The sequence below is a fragment of the Gossypium arboreum genome, chromosome 3, assembly GCF_025698485.1.
Source record: "Gossypium arboreum isolate Shixiya-1 chromosome 3, ASM2569848v2, whole genome shotgun sequence".
Lineage (NCBI taxonomy): Eukaryota > Viridiplantae > Streptophyta > Magnoliopsida > Malvales > Malvaceae > Gossypium > Gossypium arboreum.
This window is the reverse complement of record NC_069072.1, coordinates 43,337,151-43,362,571: the sequence shown is the minus strand read 5'-3', so window position 1 is coordinate 43,362,571 and position 25,421 is coordinate 43,337,151. Positions and strand designations below refer to the sequence as shown.

At 34.4% G+C, this 25,421-nt stretch overlaps 1 protein-coding gene across 1 annotated transcript; it reads right to left on the bottom strand.

Moving 5' to 3' along the window:
* Nucleotides 1-18,001: 18,001 nt before the first annotated feature.
* LOC108460029 (protein BIG GRAIN 1-like E) lies at nucleotides 18,002-19,397 on the bottom strand. Its single transcript, XM_017759415.2, has one exon. The coding sequence runs from the start codon at nucleotides 19,173-19,175 to the stop codon at nucleotides 18,234-18,236; it is 942 nt and encodes a 313-aa protein (XP_017614904.1). The 5' UTR covers nucleotides 19,176-19,397; the 3' UTR covers nucleotides 18,002-18,233.
* Nucleotides 19,398-25,421: the final 6,024 nt, after the last annotated feature.

Sequence of the window (25,421 nt, the reverse complement as noted above, 5' to 3'; positions counted from 1 at the left end):
AAAAAATGGGAGAATAAAAGCCGAGTATGAGAGAAGTGGGCGATATGAAGAGGAAGTCTTATAAGAAATTGGGCTTAATCACTTAGATACCCATTGTCCCAACCAGAGCTAGGCTCATGCAATAAGCCCAACTTTTCAGTGTAGGATTTTAAGATTGTTTGGCCCCTTGGATTTGAGAATCGGAGTAGTACAAAGCAATCAATTTATAGTTCTCACTTCACTCATATATATTATTTTTTTGAAAAATATAAATTGAGTGATTTTTTTGGTTAATGTATTATTTGGATTTGCACTTGGTTCTAACATTGGGTTTTGAAATTTATTTTTATGTTAGTTTTTGAATTTAATAAATTCTCTCACATTAGTGTTTAAACTTTCTTTTAATTTAAATTAGTCTTTGGTTGTTACTTAAAAAAATTCAAGGTTCAATATGAAAACAATTAGAAAACAATTATCAAGTTTAGGGACTAACTTAAATAAAACAATTCAAGTCTCAGTGTGGGAATAATTATCTGGTATTTACCTCAATGAGTGAACAATTCCTAAATTCAAGAATTAATTTGATAAGAAAATTAAGCCTCAATATAGGAATAATTGTCAAATTCGGATTCTAAATAATACATTAATCTTTTCTTTTCTATAACCTTTTATAAAATATTAGGGATAAAATCGTATTTGATAAGAATTAATTACTACGTCATACAAATCAATATTTCTAAAATAAACATGTGTTTTTCTTCTTTTAGACATTGCTGACCTTGAAATTCTGTTTGAGAATTTAGGCAATTGTAAATTTGTGGTAGGCTGGTAATGTTAATTTGGTGATGTCATAGTCATCACAAGCTTAGTTTGATTTGTTGCTTTCACTAATAATGCATTTGAATCACCCACTTGATTTATTTTTGGCAGTTACATTTGACGCTTTGTTATGTGAATTGAAAAAGTATGAACCATTTATTTATGCTTACTTTAAACTAAGAAACTCTTTATTAATTTCTTCAGACAGGCACCTCGAGGATAAACATGAAATAGAGGCTTGGGATATTTTTTTGTTAAAAGGTGGCAACAAACAACAATATGTACGTTACCCGGATGAAATACATGTAACACCCCTTACCCATATCCGACACTGGGACAGGGTACGAGGCATTACCAAACTTGTACTCATACATCCATGCAAAAAGTCAGGCTATAAATTTTTTCTTTAAAACAACTTCATTCATACATACACAAATTGTCTCTAATATGGGCCTACAAGGCCCAAAACAACCGTCAGAAAAGGATCGGGACTAAATCGGGAACTTTTAGAAAAGTTTGGGAAATTTTCCTTAATACAGAGCCACACGTCCGTGTGAGACAAGGGATACGCCTGTGTGCTCTCTACATGCCCGTGTCCTTCAGCCGTTTAACTCTTTGACTATGAAGTCAGCACCAATTTAAGGTCACACGGCCGCATCACACGCTTGTGTGGCCAGACCGTGTGGTCAATTAAAATTAATTGAGTTTTTCATAAAAAAAGGTGCAAACTTCACACGGCCATAGTACACGCCCATGTGGGTAGGCCGTGTCCCTTACACGGCCAAGACACATGCCCGTGTCTTAGCTCGTGTGTTTACTACTGAGCATACTGACTTGAAAAAATAGGGTGCAAGGGACACACGACCATTCCACAGGCCCGTGGGACAGACCGTATGTCACACACGACTTAGACACATGCCCGTGTGTCTACCCGTATGGACAATTTGAAGGCTATTTTCCAAGCCAATTGCCACCCTAAATCACTCATGTACTTAAGCATATTTCATAGCATGCAACATGACATACTTAGGCGCTCAATATTCAACACCATAGCACTTTCACATCTTTATAATATCATCCTATCTTACATTCCTTTAATCATACCATTTGGGAGCGTTTTATACAAACTTCATGCAAATCAACTTAATTATCAAAATTTCAAGTTGCACATTTATAACTGTTGTCATCTTAGGTTATTAAACCATTCTTTATCTCCTAGTATTTAATCCATACATCTTCATACATCTATCAAGCAATCATATTCCACATCATTAAAACAATATCTCATCATATATCCATCACACAACCACATAGAACATCATCAAGGCATCAACACATGCATGCATGAACAATTAGATATTACAACCCAAGAATAAATCATGAGCCATATCACATGGCTATTACAAAATGAATCATCAACATCATAGGCCTTCACAATTTGGCCAATTAGCATTGAAACATACCATAAAATGACAAATTCCCCTACACATGCCATACTCAAAATAACAAATTCACTATACCTAATGTTCTTTTGATAGTGTGATCGAATGCTTCGACAACTTTCGATCCCCGAGCTAGCTTGGCGGAATTACAAAAGATGGAAAAGAGAGGGGAGTAAGCATTTAAGCTTAGTAAGTCCACGTGCAAATAATATGCAATATTAGCAAACCATAATCATGCAAGACATAATAGCACAACCGCCAAGATTATTCATCATTCAAGCATTCTAGCTCATTTATCAAGTATTCATATATATATATATGAATATACTTTCTCGTCATATATCATCCTTTAACAGGGCATCACTCATGAGTATAATGTACGTACCTGTACATATCTGTAGCATATCAAATAACTTTACGTTCATTACGATGCTCATCTTGGGACTTTTATCGCATCATTCATTATAATACCCGTTGAACACTCGGAATATTATTGAATACACAGAAACTTGCACGTGAGTGCCACATAAACATACGTAGCCGAAGCTACCTCATATCATGCAACGCTCACAATGGAGCTACTCACGGGCTTGCTCGTATAAGCTATCAATCAAGGTGTAACTACATGGGCTACTCACAAAATTTGTCAGGTATCTAACCACTCAAGGATTCCCTAGCCACCGGTAGGACACACAAGACCATTGCCCTAAACTCAATCACATGTATCGCATCCATTATGAACTCGGACCACTCAACGAGCTCGGATGCCACATATATCACAAACCCGGACTACTCAACGAGTCCAGAATTCTTAATTTGTCACTTGTATCCTAAACTATTCCTAAGTTTCAAACGGGGTTTTTCCCATTTGCACATTGCGCCTCTATTGCACTTGCTCATGACATCGTGGATAGCGACCAGAATATCATTCATGCTTACAATAGTACCATTAGACATAGCATACATAATAAGCAATAAAATAGTTATCACATAATGTTAATGCCACATAACATACCACATTGTGACATTATTTTCACATGTACTTACCTCGGTACAAAAATGATGGAAATCGAGCCTAATCATTGTATACTTTATTCTTCCCTCGATCAAGACCCAATTACGTTTGTCTTGATCTATAATTCCAAATTTAACTTTTTCATTAATCACATTACGCAAATCGATCCATAATTCATGCTTTGGTAAAATTATCTTTTTACCCCTATCTTTCCATTTATTTACGATTTAGTCCTTAGTCTCGTAAAATGAAATACATGCATTTTCTTGGTTACCCAAGCCTAGCTGAGCCTTTACTATGCTCATATCAGCCCATATTTTCCTTTATTTCACATTATTACTACTTCCTTTTACACTTTTACAAACAAGTCCCTTTTTAGGTGTTTTCACTAAAAATTACCTAGTAAAAGATGTTTATCATGCATCAAACATTCATATTTCTCCATTAATCAAAAAAAAACATGGATGTTACACATGGTTCAAATTTCATACATGAACCCTAGCTCAAAATATAGCTAGAAATGGGTAGATCATGCTTCAAAGACTTCAAAAATACAAAGAACATTAAAAAGTGGCTAGGGAGCACTTGCAATCAAGCTTGGAAATGTTGAACAAAGCCCTAGCTATGGCTATTAAGAAATTTGGCTAGCACTTGGAGAAGATGGACACATTTTTTCTTTGATTTTCCCTTTTTATACTTTTAATTACAAATGACCAAAATGCCCTTAAGGTTTTTCTTTCAAATTTTTCCTATGCATGTCCATTTTAGTCCAAAATTATAGAAACTGGTCAAATTGCTAATTAGAACCCTCTAATCTATAATCTAAAGCAATTTCATGCTTAAAGCTTCTAGAATGCAAGTTTTGCATCTTATTCAATTTGGTCCCTAAAGTTCAATTAGACATTTCATGTATAGAATTTCTTCATGAAACTTTCACATAATCATGCATTCATATCATAGACCTCATAAAAATCATATAACAATATTTCTATCTCGAATTTGTGGTCTCTAAACCACTGTTCCAACTAGGCCCTAATTCAGGATGTTACAATATAGCAGCATATGAATGTACCTGGTGTTATCCGGATGAAATACTTTTTTTGTAACAGGCGACTTGTATATGATTTGACAAAAACTTTTTGATTGGATAAAGTTGGTCAAGTACTTACCAGTTTTAGACAGGTCCTAGGTTATCATTAAGTTGTATTTAATGATTGTTCACTTGCACAAGTTATTTTTATTATTCCTAAAATGTAATTATACTATATATGTACATCATATATTGATAAATTATGTAATGAGAACAGTCAATTTGTTCTTAAAATTTCTCTATCCTTTCTACTTTTGATTGCTTCTCTTGCAACTCTCAATTCTTTGAATCTCAATCTTCTTTCATTCTTTATCCAGAATTATTGCCTTGTTGCTCTAGCTTAAATAGAGCTTCATACTTTCTTCGAATAAATTGCTTCTTAACCCCAACAAATGGTATTAAGAGTCTGTCATCTTTAAGGGCCTTAGTTGTATTTTATTTTTGAGTGACTTGTGTTTGAGAGAAAAGAAGCAGAAGCTATTTTTTGTTAGTTTGTTTGGTTACTGCAAAGATGAGTTTTACACCACCACCACCACCTATGTTTGCTGGAGAAAACTACCACATTTGGGTAGCTAAGATGAAGACATACCTTCAAGCACATGATTTATGGAATGTGGTCGATAATGATGCTGAACCAGCTCTATTGAGGGTCAATCACACTATTGCACAGATAAGGCAACATAGTGAAGAATGTGCCAAGAAGCACAAGGCTATAGCTTGCCTGTAAAATGGAGTATCCGATGTGATTTTTACTCAGATAATGGCTTGTGACTCACCAAAGAAAGCATGGGAGAAGCTAAATGAGGAGTTTATGGGGTCAGACAAGATAAGGCAGCAACAACTTATCAACCTTAGGAGGGATTTTGAGAACCTGAAGATGAGAGAGTCAGAAACCATTAAGCAATACTCTGATAGGATAATGGCCATAGTCAACAACATTAGTCTCCTTGGTGATGATTTCAGTGAGTGCAGAGTTGTTGAAAAGGTCATTACAACTCTCCCTAAGAATTTTGAGTCAAAGATTTCTTCATTGGAGGACTCAAAAGATTTATCAGCCATCTCATTGTCTGAGCTGGTAAATTCCCTATATGCACTTGAGCAAAGGAGGGCCAACAGGCAGGAAGAGCATCTTGAAGGAGCTTTCCAAGAAAATGCCAAGGAAGGCTCAGGTTCTAGCCAAAAAGGAAAGAAACCTTGGGTCGATAGAAGGGAGAAATCAAGGAGAGATACAGGGAAGAAAAGGTTTCCACCATGCATTCACTGTAAGAAGACTTCACATTTGGAGAAAAACTGCTGGCACAGACTAGATGTTAAGTGTAGGAGCTGTAAACAGTTTGGACATGTTGAGAGGGTGTGCAAAAAATGTAACATCTCGAAATAGGGCCTAAATGGAATAGTGGTTGCGAAACCACAAATTTAAGATAAAAAAGTTTATTTCGATTAATTTTTATGATTTACCGAGTGATTAGATGCATGTGTTAGAGTATTGATAAGAAATTTTATAGATTGCATGTTTAATTTGCCTATTAGGGCTTATTTGCGAAGTTCTTTATATGACCGATTTAGGGCCTAAACGGAATGATGGTTTTAGAACTACGAATTCGAAGTCAAAAAATTTATTCCGACTAAGTTTTAAGGATTATTTATTTATTAAAATAGTGTGTAAAAATATCATTAAGTAATTTTACTGATAAAGTGCTTAATTGGACTTTTAGGACTAAATTGCAAAAGTTGCAAAATATGTGTTCTAATTCATAAGTACTTGATTGAAATGGGGGTTTAAAGAGGAGGTCCTTAAATGGTAATTAGACAATTATATTTTTTTTGGACAAAAATGGCATGAATAGGACAAAATTTTAAAGAAAGGCCTTAAGGGCATTTTAGTCATTTGGTAATTAAAAGAAATAAAAAGGGAAAATAAAGCCAAAATTGACTCATCTTTTTCATGGAGGCTGAAATTAGCATGGGGGAAGCCATGGCTAGGGTTTTCAAGCTTTCCAAGCTCAATAGTAAGTCCGTTTTAGCCCCGTTTTTCAAGTTCTTTACGATTTTGGAATCCCGGTAACTTGATTAAGCTTATTCTAGCAATAATTTAAGCTAGGGTTCATATTTAGAAAAATATCATAGGTGAAATGTGTTTATTTTGATGTTTTATGGTAGAATATGAAGGCTGAAATTATGTTAAACAACTTTTGCTAAGCGGTTTTAAGCAAAAATGAGTAAAACGGCTTAATCGGTAAAAGTTGTTATTGTTCATAACTATGTGTTAGAGTGAGAATTTGATGTTGCCATAGAAGGGAAAAATGATCAGCATGTCATAAAACATAAGAATAAGGTATGAAGTTTAATTCCCAAGCCTAGGGGCAAAAGTGTAAATATGCAAAAGTTTAGGGGCAAAATTATAATTTTACCAAAGTTTGAGTTAAGGAATTTTTTGAATAGTACATTAATTAAATAAGTAAAATATAATGTTTTATATCCCGGAAAACGAGATTTGAATCTAGAATGGGAGAAAAATTGAAAATCGAGAAAGTTGGTAAAATGGTCGATTTAGTATCGAGGTAAGTTCATATGTATAATAAGCATTAATTTATGCATGTTTCAATGTATAATTGATATATTTACTATGATTTCCGAGGTGTTGAAAGTAAGTATAATTATGATGATTTAAATGTTCAATATTAATTCGACATGGAAATGAGAAAGTATGTAAGTTTGTATGTAAATAATACATTATCTTTACTATGTTTTTGTATTCCAGCATATTTTATGTATTGTAGCTGATTTTTAAATCATATTTGACTATTGGAAGTATGGAATCAAGTATTAGAAAGAGAGAAAAATCCGATTGAACCTTCGGAAAGATTGGATGATACAGATGGTATGTAGCTAGGTCACATGTATGGTGCTGAGTGCACATCATGTGTACAAGAGAGCTACGAGACATTATGATGTAGCTAGGTCGTATGGGTGATACTATGTGTACACCATGTAGACGAGAGAGCTACGGGATATATGTAGCTAGGTCGCATGCGTGGTTCCAGGTGAAGGACACCATGTAGACAAGAGAGCTATGAGATAAACTGGCTAGGTCACATGGGTGGTACTAAGTGTTCACCATGTGTACAAGAGAGCCAAAATTATGTGTACAATCGAGCTAGGTCACATGAGTGGTGCTAAGTGAAGGCCACTATGTGTACAAGAGAGCTTCGATTTTAAAGGTGGTAATGTGTGCGATACCATCGCAGATATCATTATTATTCAAGCATTCAACTGGAAATTGATTAAATGAAATTGTGTATGACTTTGTGATGATAAGTGTAAGTATATACGTGTGTAACTTATGAGCAATATGCTCGATATGTGATTGGAAATTGGAAAGATTGCTATGGGAAAGTGATGAATACAATTGAAGTGTGAAAGATCAAAATTGACAATAAAACTGTTCTGGATAGTTACAGTGACATGAATCTAAAAGTTTACCAAAAATAGTAGAAATTGAATCAAAGACTGAATGAGATATAAAATTAGAGATTAATGAGTCTATTTTCATATAACAGAAACATAGCCAAGCAAAGGAATTCTATATTATGAGATATTTAAGTTTTTGAGAGACTGGTTCAGAATGACTACGTGATCCCCTATTTTGACTTGGAAAAATCATTAAAAATTTTACAAAAATAATTATGGGATATAATTATATTATTGAAATCCTCAATGAGTCTAGTTTCAAATGAAATAAACAAGAACATCCTTTGAATTCTGTACGATGAGAAAATTGATTCGTAGTGAAGAGTGGTCAGAACAGTTGAGCAGTGAAATAGGGGTAACTTCAATGAATAAACTGTACAAATTGGCTAGACCAAAAATTCTGAAAATTTTATGGTAAGAATATATGTGAATCTAGTTTCAATGAAAATTAACGAATTATAATTTGGAGTTTTGTAGCTCCATAAATAAATAATTTAGTTTCTGGTACTCTACTAGATAGCTTATTTCTGTTTATGATTGTAATAGTGAAAGTATGTGTGTTTGTAATGGTAATATTCCGGGAACATATTGTGACTTTGTTTAAAGTATGATAATGTATTGTTTATTAATATTTACATACTTACTTACTAAGCTATAATGCTTACTCCCTTCCTTTCCTTTTTCCTATAGTATTGCAAATGTTAACTCGAGTTGGTGGTCGCCGGAGGTTAAATTACACTATCAAACTATTGATCGATATATAAAGGTTTTAAAGTATTTTAAGTCTTTGGCATGTATGGAGACTCGTTTAATTGTTACTAAGTTGCTAGGAATTGGCTTAAAATACTGACCTATGTTATTTGAAGGTCTCTATTGTATAAAGTCATTTAATGTAGATAGTCTTCATTATGTTATTAATTAAATGATGCAATTTATGAATGTGCATGCTTGCCTATGTGTGTGGTTGAATTAAAGCATGATGTGGGCCTTGTAAGCTCTTTTTAAGGGACAACTTGAATGTGTTTGAAAAAGTTTTAAATTAGAGTGAAATTATGAATCGGTTTTTATACGATGATTAATGATTAAGTCCGGTAATGCCTCGTACCCTGTTCCGGCGTCAAACACGGGTAAGGGGTGTTACAAAAATAAAGGGAAGGCACAAGCTCAGCAGGAAATGCAAGCTCAGGCTACTGAGGACCTTCAAGCTCAAAAGGAGCATGTTTTTACAACCTCTTGCTTTACACCCTCAAGTAAAGTCAAATGTGACTGGCTAGTGGATAGTGGCTGCACACATATATGGTAGCTGATGTAAGGCTGTTTAAGGACCTTGATAGAAGCTTTGCCTCAAAGAACCTGATTGAAGCTAAAGGCAGGGGAAATATGGTGATCAAAACTTGTTCAGGTAACAAAGTGATTTCTGATGTACTTTATGTGCCTGATATAGATCAGAATTTGCTCAGTGTTGGTCAGCTTGTAGAAAAAGGTTACTCACTTGCTTTTAAGAATAGCTCATGCATTGTTGAAGATTCTTATAGTCAAGAGTTGGTTACAGTAGCAATGGCAGATAGGTGTTTTATGTTTGATGTAAACCAACTTGAGAAAAAGGCTTATACTAGCTTTGCCGATAATGCTGGCCTATGGCACAGGAGATTAGGCCATGTTAATTACAAGTTACTTGATCAATTGCACAAGTTGAACTTGGTTGAATACATGTTAAAAGTAAAAACCAAAGACACTGTTTGTGAAGTTTTCCAGCTTGGTAAGCAGGCTAGAATGCCTTTTCCAGTCAATAAGGCATGGAGGGCTCGAGACAAACTTAAGTTGGTCCATTCTAATATCTGTGGGCCAATGAAGACTCCTTCCTTGAATGATAGTAGGTATTTTGTGTTATTTATTGATGATCTGACCAGGTTTTGTTGGGTTTATTTCTTGAAGCAAAAGTCTAAAGTGTTTGAAGCCTTTAGCAAGTTTAAGGCACTAGCTGAAAATCAGCCTGGTTTCAAAATTAAGGCTTTGAGAACTAACAATGGCACTGAGTACCTATCTGAAAGGTTTCAGAAACCGTGTGAGCAAGCTGGGATTCATCATCACCTAACAACAGTCTATACACCTCAGCAAAATGGAGTATGTGAGAGGAAGAATAGAACTGTGCATGATATGGCCAGATGTCTGCTATTTGAGAGCAAGCTGCCAAGAAAATTTTGGGCTGAGGCTGTTAATACCTCAGTGTACCTGCTTAACAAGTTGCCAACTAGTGCTGTGAAGGAAAAGACTCTTTCGAAGCCTGGCATGGACTCAAGCCAACTGTTTCACACCTGAAAGTGTTTGGCTGTGTCTGCTATGCCCTCATCCCAGCTAAGAAGAGAACCAAACTTGAAAGAAGGGTTGTTCTAGGGATATTTGTTGGCTACAGCAGCACTAATAAAGGCTATAGAGTATTTGATCCCTCAACAAAGAGGATTTTGGTGAGTAGGGATGTCAAATTTGATGAAGAGAATGTTTGGAGTTGGAATGATTCAGATGCAAGCTTAAGTGAAGAAGATCAGCTAGATAGCAATCTAGAACCAACTGAAGAAGGGCCATTTGATAATAATTTTGATGGCGTACCTGTTAGAGACTCTAGGACACTAGCAGACATTTATGAAAGGTGTGCTATGACTATGGTTGAGCCTTCCTGCTATAATGAAGCAGCAAGAAAGAACTGCTGGCGAGAAGCTATGGAAGCTGAATTGAGAATAATCCATAAGAATGACACATGAGAGCTGGTTGATAGACTAGCAAATAGAAAGGTTATTGGTGTCAAGTGGGTGTTCAGGACCAAGAAAAATGCAGATGGGTCACTGAACAAGCATAAAGCTAGGCTGGTTGTGAAGGGATACAATAGCAAGGAGTTGATTTTTTTGAAACTTTTGCACCTGTTTCAAGGCTTGATACCATAAGGCTGTTGTTTACCTTAGCTGCTCAGAAACAATGGAAGGTGTATCAATTAGATGTCAAATCAGCATTTCTAAATGGATTTCTAAAGGAAGAAATCTTCATAAAACAACCTGAAGGTTTTAAGGTCCCTGGTGATGAACACAAGGTTTATAAGCTCAAGAAGGCCTTGTATGGCCTAAAACAGGCTCCAAGGGTCTGGTATGACAGGATTGATGCATACTTGTCAAGGCTGGGACTCGAGAAGAGTATAAGTGAGCCTACACTCTATGTGAAAAGGCTGAGAAAGAAACCTTGTTGATAGTTTTACTTTATGTGGATGACTTATTAGTTACTGGTTACAGGGGTGAGATGATTGAAGATTTCAAGAAGCAGATGCAAGATGTGTTCGAGATGACTGATTTAGGTTTAATGACCTACTTCCTTGGTATGGCAATAAATAAGAATGAGGATGGCATTTTCATAAGTCAGTAAGCCTTTGCATTGAAGGTTCTAAACAAATTCAGCATGTCAAAGTGCAAGCCTGCTAGTACTCCTATTGCACTAGGAGAGTAACTGTCGAGCACCAGTGAGCATGATCGAGTAGATGAAAACGGGTACAGAATTTTTGTAACATCTCGATTTTGGGCCTAGTCGGAACAGTGGTTTCGGGACCACAAAATCGACATAAAAAAATTATTTTTATTATATTTTTATAGTCTACAATTTCACGGTATAATTTCGTGAAAATTTCGTTCAAAAATTTTAACGTTTGGGCACTCAATTTAGTAAAAGGACTAAATCGTAAAAAGTGAAAAAGTTGAGTTCTACATGCTAGAGGTGTCCAATTGTTATGAAATTTTAAATTGGAGGTTTTTATATGGTAATTAGACCATTGGCTAAGTTAGTGGACAAAAATGGACATGGTTAGGCATGTTTTCAAATTTTTTCATTAAGGGCATTTTGGTCATTTAGTTATTAAAATGAATTAAAAACAAAATTAAAAGCCAAATTTTGTCCATCTTCAACCTCTTGGCCGAAACTTGCATGGATAAACCATGGCTAGGGTTTTTCAAGCTTCCAAGCTTGATTGTAAGTCCGTTCTAGCCCCATTTTTAATGATTTTTACGTTTTTGCAGCCCCCGTAACAAGATCTATCTATTTCTACCATTAATTTTAGTTAGGGTTCATGTTTAAAAATTTGCCCATGTGTGGCATACATGCATTTTGATGCATAATGGTAGAAAATGAGTGTTGGGCGTTAAATAAATGACTTTTACTAAGCGATTTTTGGTGAAAACGTCCAAAAGGACCGTTTTGTAAAAGTTGTAAAAATGCTATAAAAGGGTGTTATGATGAGAATTGTAGTTTTCTATAGCTATGAAAATAGTTTGGCTAGGCTTATAGAATGGGAAAATTAAATAAAAAATCATTTTACAAGCCTAGGGGCAAAAGGTACTTTTGACAAAATTTAGGGGCAAAAAAGTAATTTTTTCAAAATATGATTTTGAGTCAATTTGAATAATGTGAGTCCTAAATAGGCTATATTTGAAATGATAGATCAAGGAAATCGAGATTCAGGCTTAAGTCGAGAAAATACAAGTTTTGGACTAAAATGTAATTTTGTCATTTCCGTATTCGAGGTAAGTTCGCGTGATTTAATAAGCATAGTATTCATGTTATTATTGTTATACATGAAAAATATCTTGGTATGATTGTATTGAATTTGATGTTAATGGACATTTGATGGAAATTGACATTTTAAATGAAATGAATAAGTTTGTATGAAAACTAGGTGATATGTTATTTTTGGTTGTATAGATGTATGGACTAATGCCCAAATAAACATGAAAATGTGTTGAATTGAATGTACATTGCATGATCATCTATGCATATTGATATACTTGATGAAAAGTGAAAATCTCGGTTGAATAAAAAGGGATATCCGATGGATAAATCATTGTTTACATGACATGAGATCTTGCATGTGTTGCAGAAAAAGATTTAGCCCAGACGGGTAATCTGTTGATCTCAATATAGAAAGGATCTAGCCTGGACTGGTGTTCCTTAAGTGATCGAGCCTCCCAAAGAATATGGGTGCATTAAGGATTTAGCCCGGACGGGTAATCCAATTAAAGACTGAATTTAGTCTGGACTGGTAATTCAGATTTGAACTTATGAGAGTGTATGTCATTGTAAGGGATTTAACCTAGACTAGTAATCCCGACAACACTCTGTGAGTTATGATACGGGGGATTTAGCCTGGACTGGTAATCCCGCCGTAATGAGTGAGGTTCGCGAGAGTGGGTACTTGAAATGATCGCTTGCATGACTTGACGATAAATGTGATATCCATCGAGATTCTGAGGAATTCAACGACAATTAATATGAGAAATGGAATGGAAATACTTGAAATGATAAACTCATCTATGTTTAGATGATACTAGTATGATGTATATGATTGTCATGTTTAGATGAGTGGTTGTGCTAAGAGATAGCACAGGTACATACTCGAAACCCTTGAGCATGTGTTTGCCATGTGAAATGAAATGGACTTGTGATAAGAGTGCAAATGAATGAGTGATATTTATGAGAATAATTTCTATGACAAATTTGTGATGGTTATCATCATGTTGCATTAAGATAGATTAGTACAATACCAGCGGTCCAACTTTGAAAATCCACCAAAAATAGTGGAAATTGAGTTAAAAGCTGAGTAAAATATGAAATTAAAGCTTATCGAGTCTAGTTTCAGATAAAGGAAACAGATAAGAAAATAAATCTTATATAATGAGATATTTGAATTTTTGTGAAATAGGTTCAGAGTGATCTTGGACTCCCCTATCTTAAATTCGGAAAATCATTAAAAAATTTACAAAAATTATTATAGGTTATAATTTATATACTTAAAATACTTAATGAGTCTATTCTCAAAGGAAATAGATAGAAGCATCATCTGAGTCCCGTACTATGAGATAATTAATTTATAGTGAAGAGAGGTCGGAATTGCCATACAGCAAAATAGGGGTAACTTTAAAGAATAATTTGTACTTATTAGCTAGACCAAAAATTCTGAAAATTTTATGATAATAAAATATGTGAGTCTAGTTTCAAGAAAAATTAACAGTTCTAAATTCAGAGTCCCGTAGCTCCAGATACGAATAATTTAGTGACTATGACTCAGAAAAATAGCTTGACTGGACTTTGAATAAATAGAAAGAATTTTAAAAATAGCATGTTATCACATTGCTTATGATTTTTCATGCGAGCTTACTAAGCGTAAAGCTTACTCCCTCCTTTCCATTTCCTTAGCATTTTTAGGTCGGCTCGAGGTTGGAGATCATCTGAGGCAGCATCACACTATCGAGACATCTTTGTTGGAATATTAATATATTTATGCTAGCGATTCCAAGTGAGTGGAATATATAGGGACTTAGTTTTATGATAGATGTTGTTATGAGTAGCCAAATGTATTGGCTTATAATGATTCGTTGTATATAGCCATAAGATGTGGCTTATAATGATTATGGCTTGTAAGTCTATTTATCCATGTTAAGCCCTAATGTTTGTGATGTGGATATGCTTGTTGAAAATGCATGTTGGTGTATAACATATGTGTATGATGAATGCTTCATGACCAATCGAACTGGTCATTGCTATGAGAAATGCATGATATAGAAAAAAAAAAGATGATGATGTTGATTGAACTTGAATTCTCAAGGTCTAATGACACAAGTGATAAGTGAATAATTCTAGATTATTAGTAAATGTGGTGCAATAGTAAGATTAATGGTCATGGATGTTTGCATCTAGACTTAATATTGCACGAGCATGCGAAATACGTGAATAATGACATGTTAATGTTAAGAATATAGGTTAAATCATTAAAATGATGCCATGATATGTGTCCTTAATATATGTAATGAATTGTGGAAATTAAGGGTAACACAAAGGCTTGGAAAATAGCCTAAGTGTTAGTCACACGAGCAGAGACACGGCCATGTGTCTGAGCCATATGGAGGGCACGGCCTAGCACACGGATGCGCAGCTTGGTCGTGTGGTTAATTTTACGTGATGATGTCATAGTCAGAAAGTTACACGGCCTAAGGACATGGGCATGTTGAAGACACACGGGCATGTCCCTGTGTCCACACAGGCATGTGGCTCTACTTCATGGAAAAATTTCATAAATTTTCCTAAACCTTCAAAAGTTCTCGGTTTAGTCCCCAATTACTTTCATAGCATGCTTAAGGCCTCGTAGGCCTAAATAAGGGACTTTAAGATAAAAATTGAAAAGTTTTAAATTTGAACGAAATTTTATGGCCCGGTTTGCATGATTATTTGTGTTTAAGTCCGGTAATACTTTGTATCCTGTCTCGGCATCGGACACGGGTAAGGGGCGTTACAATTTTGGTTGGTTGCCTACTCTATTTAACAGCAACAAGGCCAGACATCATGTATGCAGTTGGCCTTCTCTCGAGGTTCATGCATTGCTGCAATGTTTCACATTTTAAAGCTGTTAAAAGGGTCCTAAGGTATGTCAAAGGAACCTTAGGCTATGGTGTGAAGTTTGAGAGAGCTGAAGAACTGAAGCTGGTTGGTTATTTAGATAGCGATTGGGCTGGCTCAGTTGATGATATGAAGAGCACGTTAGGCTATTTCTTCACTTTAGGCTCAGGTGTTTTTAGCTGGAGTTCTAAGAAACAACAGACAGTAGCTCAATCCACTGCAGAGGCTGAGTATATTGCAGCTGCTAGTGCTGTTAATCAAGCAATTTGGCTTAGAAAACTATTGGATGACTTGAATGCTGGTCAAGCAGAAGCAATAGAGATCAAAGTTAACAATCAGTCAGCTATTGCAATTGCCAAGAACCCTGGGTTTCATCGCAAGACTAAGCATTTCAAGATCAAATACCATTTTGTGAGGGAGGTAGAGTTGTCAAAGGAGATCAACTTGGTCCATTGCTGCTCAGAAGTTCAATTGGCAGACATTTTGACCAAGTCGTTAGCTGCCACCAGGTTTGAGTATTTGAAAAGGAAGTTGGAATCTGCTGTCTTGTAGCCAAAGAGGAGTGTTAAAAGGTGGCAACAAATAGCAGTATGTACGTTACCCAGATGAAATACAGCAGCATACGAATGTACCTAATGTTATCCAGATGAAATACTTTTTTTGTAACATGCAACCTGTATATGATTTGACAGATACTTTTTGACTGGATAAAGTTGGTCAAGTACTTACCAGTTTTAGACAGGTCCTAGTTTATCATTAAGTTGTATTTAATGTTTGTTCACTTGCACATGTTATTTTTATTGTTCCTAAAATGTAATTGTACTATATATGTACATCATATATTGATGAATTATGTAGAGAATAGTCAATTTGTTCTCAAAATTTCTCCATCCTTTCTGCTTCTAATTGCTTCTCTTGCAACTCTCAATTCTTTGAATCTCAATCTTCTTTCATTCTTTATCCGGAATTATTGTCTTGTTGCTCTAGCTTAAACAGAGCTTCATACTTTCTCCCGATAAATTGCTTCATAACCCAACATGGTCTCACCTATTAATTAAATGGAGCTTATAGTCATAAATAAATTATGGCCATTTTACGCAAGTCCCTTTCTTGTCCAGGACATATGGTCTGATTCTGTCTTGTTGATGTTTTTCACATCACATTTGGGCAACTCCCATTTCCCCTACTTCACGTCTTACATAGATTAGATCGATAAATGTTTAGATGATGGTAAGTCTAACAAATACAAGTAACATATTCGGCTCCATAATAGGTTTTTTTTTTTTTTTTAGTTTCACTTTTAAAATTTCACCGACTATCATTTTTTGTTCTCTTCCAAATTCTATCAAACATGGAAATCAAATGTAGTTTGAAAACTCACAGGTATTGGCCCATCTAGGCTCCACTGTCCATCCATGCCGATGCTACATGCTCTGCTGGACCCTTTTGGTGCCCCATGCATCATTGATGATGGTGTGCTATACATGCATCATTTGTTCTAAAGTCCATCAATAAGTTTCATGATCCATTTTGCTTTATGCTTGTTTTATTATTAAATCCAAAAGACACTAAGAGGGAAGGCGAATATAAAACCTATTCCTTTTCATTTTTTTTTTTTTGAACTTTACACGCATGTACTCACACAGAGAGGATGAGAGCTGCAAACTTTAAATTTGGCCATCCATCATTTGATTCTGTTATAAGGTTAGTTCACCCGTTGATGTTAAAAGCAAAATACAAAATACCTTGTTAATTTTAATTGCTTAACTAGACCGTTTAGAAGAGATTGTCCTTTGTTAATGATGTTAGTTTCCGAAATTAGTTGTTGTTTATGAAATTATTATTATTATTATTATTATTATTATTATTATTATGTCACAACGTACTTGTCACACTGTGCTAATGCAAGATGGTCTGAAGGTAGAACATAGAAAATGATTTATTCTCTAAACTTAAATTAGAACCAATCTTATTATGTAACTCAAATTTAAGGATAAGTATTTGATGCTGGTACTCTCTAACTTTTTCTATATATTCAAAAACTGAGTACTCCAAATGATACCCTTTTGGACATAACCAAAAGTATTTTGGCACAAACTTTAGCTATCATCTCTAAATCAGTTACTCCAATCAATTCTTATAGGACAATGCGAAGTTTTAAGCTTTTCTTCACCGGTTCTCCCTAGAAAATATATACTAGTGTATAAGCGTTACTTGCCTTTTATTGATTGTCTGATTGGACGGAACCTTATGTTAATCAAGCTCTTAATAATTTGGGGTTTAGTTCGAAACTGGGTATTTGGATGATAAGACGTCCGTACGATTTTTACCTCCTATGCTGAAAATTTTTCCCACCAGCTTAACCCAGTGTTCTTGCATCATTGCCTCAATCTAACACTTGCTCTACATCCAAGAATGATGAATTCTAGGAAGCCCCACAATTAAGTTCATTGAATTTGCTCAACAATGTTCTACATGGATCACATATAGGCAGGGAAACAGGACCCTAACTTTGTCCCTTAGTTTTGTATGAGGTGGCTTAATCATCAAGCATGCAAACACTTAATCAACTTCTGCTGTATAAATATTTGTTTTTCATGAAATGTAAAGCTTACATGAATCACACGTGCAAGTAGGAAATACTAATTAATTTTGTTAAACTATTTATTGTTTCTTTGTCCTAAAGTCAAAAGAAACTTTTTCTGATGTTTCTCCATTAATTTAGTGGAAAATCACTAATCATGGCACAATCTAAGCAAACAATTACATTACAATGGGAAACTTTTAGCGTTTTTGCATTACTCCATTGAGAATGAAAGAGTGACAAACAAACATTTCAAACTGTACATACAGAGAAAAGGGGAAAAGCATTAAATGAGGACAAAGAAAGCAAAATATAGGACATCAAATTTCTTTTTTCTTTTTTCTTTTTTATCAAAGCCTCCGATGGCAATGAAAACAAATGAAGCCATCAACAAGTTGAAGATGCAGCCTCTCATAGGGCACCATTGGAAATTGGTGTACCCCTCTTGATGGTGTCCATATGTGTAGTTTCATACACAGGCAAACCACCACTAGAGTAAATGCCTAAATCGTAGTTTTGCAGCTCGAACAGATCAGAGCTTGAATCACTATCTGCACCATCATCAGTCTCATTGAACGTCCTGATTTCTTTCTCCTCTGATGGATACCGATTACCACAATTCCTACCCTTCTCCTGATGACAAACATCGAGGTTCTTGTGTTTCTCTGAGTGGCCATTATTGAACTTCAGTTTCTCTGTTATATTCCTTTTGTCATCAGTGGCAGCATTTTCTAAAGCTGTTGGTTTTGTCTGTCCAATGTTGTTCTTGGACAGAGATAAAACCTCTCTATGATCCGAATAGCTGCTAAACTCCCTGTAGCTTTTCGTAGGAGTATGTGCATAAAGAGGCGGCGTCCTGAAACCAGAGCTTGAGGCAGAATAAAGCGACTTCGTTTCAGCTGTACTAGAGCTACGAAAATGGCTAATACTGCTCCTCCTTTTCCTTCTCCCACTAGGACTCTCTTCTTCACCTTTCATGGACTGTGTGGTGGATTTTGATTTCTTCTTGGAACCTGTTTGATTGAAAAGAGAGTTCAAGAAGCTAGCAAGTCTTCCACCAGGAGAGCTTGGCTGCTTGTATTTCTTATCCTTAATTTGCTTGTCCACCACATGAACTTGCTGGGGAAGAGGGTTCCTCATGGGTACATCCAAGCTGACCCTGCCTCCCCTCCATGGCTGCCTCTCTTCCCGCATGATTTTCTGAGTGAATGTCGCACAGTTATAGCTAGATGCTTCATTGTACCCCGAGAAATACCGTGCAGCTTCGAATACATCGAGCTCACCGGAGTCATTCCTTCGATGGAATGACTTCTTCAACATTCTGTCAGGGTCTGAAACTCCTGTTACAGACATGGTAGGCTTCTTCAATGGAGAGATGGATGATGGAAGTGGTGAGATTGTATAGAGAGGCAAAGGGTTTGAAATGATTAAGAATTGAGAGTAGTGGGAAGGGATAGCTTTAAAATATGTTCGTAATAACAATGAATTGGACTGTCTAATAATATAATATGATGAAGAGTGAATTTGGATTTTGAAGGAGACCCCACATTTGATGTTCTTTAGTTTTAATACAAGTGAAGTGGGGTAGAAGGGACACAAGCTTCTTTTTTTTTATCCTTCTCATACTGTGAAAACCAGAGCTAGTGTTCTGGATAGTGGGGGGCAAAGAATTGGTGTTTCCTTGGATTCTAGGGACTGTACTCTATTTTAGTGGGAACTGGCTTTTTTGAGTGGTTGTTGGCCATGGTTCCATGTCGCCTACTTGGGGAAAACTGTAAACTTGTTAACCCTATCTGTATACCATTACAACCTTAACAGGTTTATAGAATTTGGCAGATCCCAACTTTTCTCCTACAGAAGTCCACTTGAAGAGATTGGATATCAACTCAGTTAAATCCGATTTCAAACTGCTGAGTTCTTTCATTATTAGGGGCTTGCTAAGTCACCTTCGGCTGAACAATGGCCCAGAAACATCTGGCTGCCCCCTCTTTGGGGCAGCTTTGGGGCTTATTGAACCTTCGAGCTGCTCGAGCTAGCAACAAAATGTACTAGTTTACGATCTATGATTGATTGGGAGTGAACTCCAATAGAAATCTTGGGTCAGTGAATATCCATTATAGTGTATATATAATTTGGCCTGTATATTAAAACAAAATCCTCATTTCATCCTGTTGGGGGCATCCAGCATGTGCATGTGTGGGTTGTATGTATAAAGCCAAGACTCACGTGTGATATAAATGGCGAATCGGAAGGCAGCACGTTGCTTTTCATGATATTACATTTTCAGCTTTTGATGGATCTACTTATAAGATCCACCATAGGCCAAGATTTTGAGTTTGATGATCATGACAGTTGCATCTAGATCACTAGGGTCTTTCTCTCTCTCTCTAGTCAATTTATGGCTATGCATTTCAATGATGTTGGAAAAAAAAATCAACATGCAGTGGTCCTTCCAATTCCTTCTTCTAACACGAATGCAGCAAAATCAACCTCAACCTTTGGGGCTGTGAGTTAGAGGAGACTCTTCACTGTCTTTGTCTTGAGCAAATCCATGCACGATCTTGTAGGGCTTACCTTTTGATAACTTTAGCCTCCTAAAATTTGTGAGTAAAATACTCGATTTAGTGCATTTACATAATTTTCTATATAAATTAAATGAATGATTAATGAATTTATACGTGAATTTAAATATATAAATGGTGATTTATACATGTATTCATATGATTCATTGAATTGTTTTTGGTTAAAGATTGAATCATGATCATTAACTTGAATATAAACATATTCTAAATCTCCCATTATGATAAGCGAAGAGTTGGGTAGTGTCTTCATCCCCTCAGGCCGAAGTTTCACATGATATCTTGTATGGACTCATGTTTGATGTCGGGTAGCTTTCTTTAGTTATGCACCATGCATTCCTAAAGTTATCTTGCCTGGTCATGTTTGTTTAGTGAGTCCCATCTCATCTTACCCTTACTGCCTTTTATTTTCCCCCATTTTTAAAGCTCTTTTGTTGTATAGTGTAGACTAAACGAAGGGATTTTTTTTCCCAAGTTAATAATGAAGTTGTAAAGCTAATGAATAGGTAGCCCTTTTGTCTAGATATTGCGAGGACTTTAATCCAACATTGTTTGAGCCGATTTTATCTTACCTTTACAGCCCATCCAAGGTCCTTGTTGAGGGAACAAAGGCCCAATGCAAGACCCCACAAAAACCAAAATATTGTGTCTTTTATTTTATGCAAGACAGTGGAAGGAATTTTGATCCCCAATTATCCCAGAGTCTATACTGCTGGCATGCAATGCCTTTGTATTGGCCATAAATCTTATTGCCAGTATCCAATGGGATACTCTCAAACTCAATCCCAATCTTAATTGGAGTCATCAAACACATGGCAGCTTTATCTAAGAGATTATCTTGTGGATATAGTTTGATGTATAAAACTATATGTCTATACACAGTTACTTGGAAAAAAAATTATTATTATTATTCTTTTTATAAAAATGAGTTCCTTTTAGAGGTTATAAAATCAAATATTCATTGCTAATAGTAATGTTTTTGGGGTACCACCATAAGTGTCATAGACCATGAATGGCGGCATGCTAATTTGTACAATATTCCCCTTTGCTATCATGGATAAATGTAATATATCGGAAGATAAGATAATATGTGTTTAAGTATACTTAAATTTACGTTTTTTAATAGTAATGTTTATATAGAAAAATAATATGTGTTCAATAGCTTGAATCTAGATTCTTCTTGTTGTAACAATAATGGCACCATTAAATTAAGACTTAATCATTTATAGTTATTCTCAAAAAAAAATTACTAATAATTAAAGTTGTCAAAATCAAATTGAATTAGTCAATAGAACTAATTGAATATATTGGGAATCAAACGTCAAACTAGTGCCATATAATCAGAAGTAAGTCCAAACTATTTTTAACCATAAAACGAAAAAAAAAGATAAAGAACCTAAAAATCGGTTAAAATTGAATTATTTTTATTTTTCAAAAATTTGGATTTATTTTCATTTGGCTTTTAAATTTTTAAATATAGGAAATGAAAACTATTTTCTCAATTGAAATTTTAGATTTTAAAATCTATTTTAAAATTTGGAATTTTAAAATTCAAGATTGATTAAAATAACATGAGAATTTTTCTCTCTCTTTTTTCATACTGTCTTCAAAACTCAAACAATAAATAAATAATTTTACTTATAACATATCATCAACGAAACTCAAGGTTTTTAGAATTGAACCGATGGGTAAGCCAATAAAACTATCGGTTCTCAGTTCAACTAATTTGATTGAATAAATTATAAATAATAAAAATAGATAAAAATCAGTTGAATGAGTAGATCACCGTTTTGATCAGTACAACCAATCTGACCCCTTATTTTGGGTTGATACCTCAATTGATTCCCATCTAATCAACTTGACCAACAAATCTGGTTTGATTCTAAAAATAGTGACGAAATTTTATGCATTTAATTTAATAGTGTAAATATTCAAATTTTCATTTATACCATAATTTACAGAATTTCAATTTATAAACTTCTAACTTTTAATTTATATCAAAGTAAGTTCACTTATTTAAGTACAAATCAAACTTATATGTTTTCATTCAAGTGCAAACAAAGTATAAATAACTTGTATAAATAATATAATAAAGTTGAGAGTTATTTTAAAATATTTTAACCTAAAAATTTATAAAAAATAAAAATTGAAAGTTGCATTTTGTTGGTGAAGGCATAATTCAAAAAAAATTCTTTGAAAGAAAAGTAAAAGCAATTAGTTTTATCCAAAATTGTTCATAATAAAGTGTGAAAGGCATTTTTTTCATTTACAATCAAATTTTTTAGAATCGAACTGATTTATCGATGAGGTTGATCAGTTCAACTAGTTCTATTAAATAAATCATTAAAAAAATTATAATTCAATTGATTTAACTGTCTGATCAATTATTTTTTTCCCAAATTCAACCAGTCTAATGCCTTTTTTCATATGAGTACCCCTATTAGTTCTTTGTCCAACTAGTTGATCCAGTTCGATTTAAACAACTATGTCCAAAATCCTCCAAAATAATTAAATTTAAAAAAAATTAAGGCTTACAACGAATTTGAAATCCAAATCTAAACTTTAATTATCTAGATAATAAAATTAAATTATTCCAAAATCTTGAATTTCATATATTATAATTTAAAAATAATTTATAATTAATAGGATAGTAAGAAGTAGGGTTTGATATTAGCGATGGTATCGAGGGAATCAGGATTAGAATTGCATAACTGTTTTCTCACAGCAATCCTAGGCAATAGACACATCTGAACCGAGAATCTTGTTTCACGACCAAGAAATCGAACATGATAGTAGAGGAAACAAATCAACTGAACCTGGATGCAAAGGGAGATCAGTCATGTCCCAATTCGAGATGTCTGTCCAAAATTTCTTCAACGTGCCTAAAACCCCAAGATTGATTTGATTTGATAAAAAATAATTTCTTAAATTATTATATTAATATAAGAAAACATAAATTTGAATATGTTAAAGTGTATTATAATTAATATATAATAAAAATTTAATTTAATATATATTTAAATGTGAATGAGATAATTTTATAGTTAAAATTAGTTACATTGGTTGAATTATATATAAATCTTTAATTAATATTTATTTCGAATTTGATTTAATTATCCAACATTTTATAAAAATTAAAATATTTAATGAATGTTAATAAATAACGTAAAGATTCGGTATTGATTAAATATAATGAAAAACAAATTATGAATGACAATAAAACTAGGTTTTGATCAATAGAAAATTTGTTCAAGACATATTAGTGATAAATAATAATAAAAATAATCAAATCAGTTCCATTTTTCTAAAAGGCATGTATTTGGGCACATTTTCACGAAAAGAATTATTATACTTCTTTTTTTAGTTGTTCAGTTTTGCTTAAAATTAATCACCACCTCTTTTGAAGTAGTTTCATTTTTCGACAGTTGTTTATGACAGTGAGTTTTTTGGTGCGTCAGATTTGGACCTAAGCAAGCGTTGAAACTTTTGTCCATCGGCTATTTTATTCGTCTAACCAAAAATAATAATAATATTTATAAGAATGAATCTAATTAAAAAATATTTACCTAAATTATTTGAAATAAACAGTAAATTTGAGTTATGAGAATCCAATAGTCGGCACCTTCTTGTATTTTAACTCAATAATTGTCTAATGATTGTGTCAGGCTTTAAAAAATTAATTTTTTTTTTTGTTTTTGGGACATCAATGGTCGGCATCAGGGTTTTTTTTTTACACATATCATACTGGTATCCTCAAATACCAATATTTGAAAAAAAATTGGTTTCTGGCCATCTAACGGCCGGCACCAACACCAAAAATATTTTTTTTGGCCTATAGATGGTCTGCACCACGTTTTTCGGGTCTTGAAATATTTTTTTTGTTTTAGGACAATGATGGCTGACACTACCTTTTTCGGGTTCCAAAATTTTTTCTTTTGGTTTTGGGACACTGATGAGCGACACCAACTTTATCAGATTAATTTTTTTTTTGTTCTGGGACACTAATGGCCGGCACCAACTTTATTAGATTTAAAAATATATTTTTTTTGGTTTTGGGACACTGATGGCCAATACCAACTTTATCAGATTAAAATTTATTTTTTTTAGTTCCGAGACACTGATGGCCGACACCAACTTTAACAGATATATATATAGGTGTTTTGTCTTCCATTTGAGTTTTTGTTTGCTTTATTAGTTGAAAATCAAGATTAAAAATATCAGTTTTTCTTTGTTGAGAATGAAACAAAAATTTTTGAAGATAAGTTCCTTGATTTTGTTTGTTATGTTTATTTCGATTGGGAAATGATAAATACAACTAAAGAAGGCCGTGTCTTTCAAAGTCGAAAAAAATTAGAATGAGATTTAACAAGCACGTTTCACTGGCGAATTTAAAACGAAAGATCAGTACAAAGATAGCTAGTCGTTGAAGGAAGTAAATGAAACTATTTTACAAATTTCAAGTTTCAACAGATCCACTCAAGTTCTTGAAAATGGAGCTTGACGATGATGATCTAGGGACAATGATAGCAATTTATTGTCCCCTAGGATAGATAATCCTAGCCCGATTGAGTTATTCGTAGAGATAGTTGAACCAAATCCCATTCAAGTTGTAATTCCAGTAAGTCAACGTTCTGGAATTGATTTTGATCTTAACATCTGCTAGGAAGATCAGTCGGGTTGTGGAGGGTTAATGTTAATTCTCGAAAAACCAAACACCGGTGGATGTTCGTATAACATCCCAAACTCGTGTACTCATTTAAAGATCCATCCAGAGGTGTTGGCCACCATAGAAGATGGTGATGAAGGGTTTGATAATGAAAATCAGTCCCACCGTGATTCTAACGATGATTTCAGTGACCCCGATTTGGATGACATCCCTGAAGATATAGACGAGGAGGGCCTGGTGGAGGGTGAAGATGTAAATCCCCATTCAAGTGAGAACATGGGCCTCGATATAGTTATAAGGAATAATCTAGGGGCCTTCATGACCAACGTGGATCCTGATGTGGCTTTTGCAAGC

Bases quoted from the DNA above. Each gene is read 5' to 3' on its own strand.
- LOC108460029 (XM_017759415.2), bottom strand. From the start codon at position 19,175: ATGTCTGTAACAGGAGTTTCAGACCCTGACAGAATGTTGAAGAAGTCA.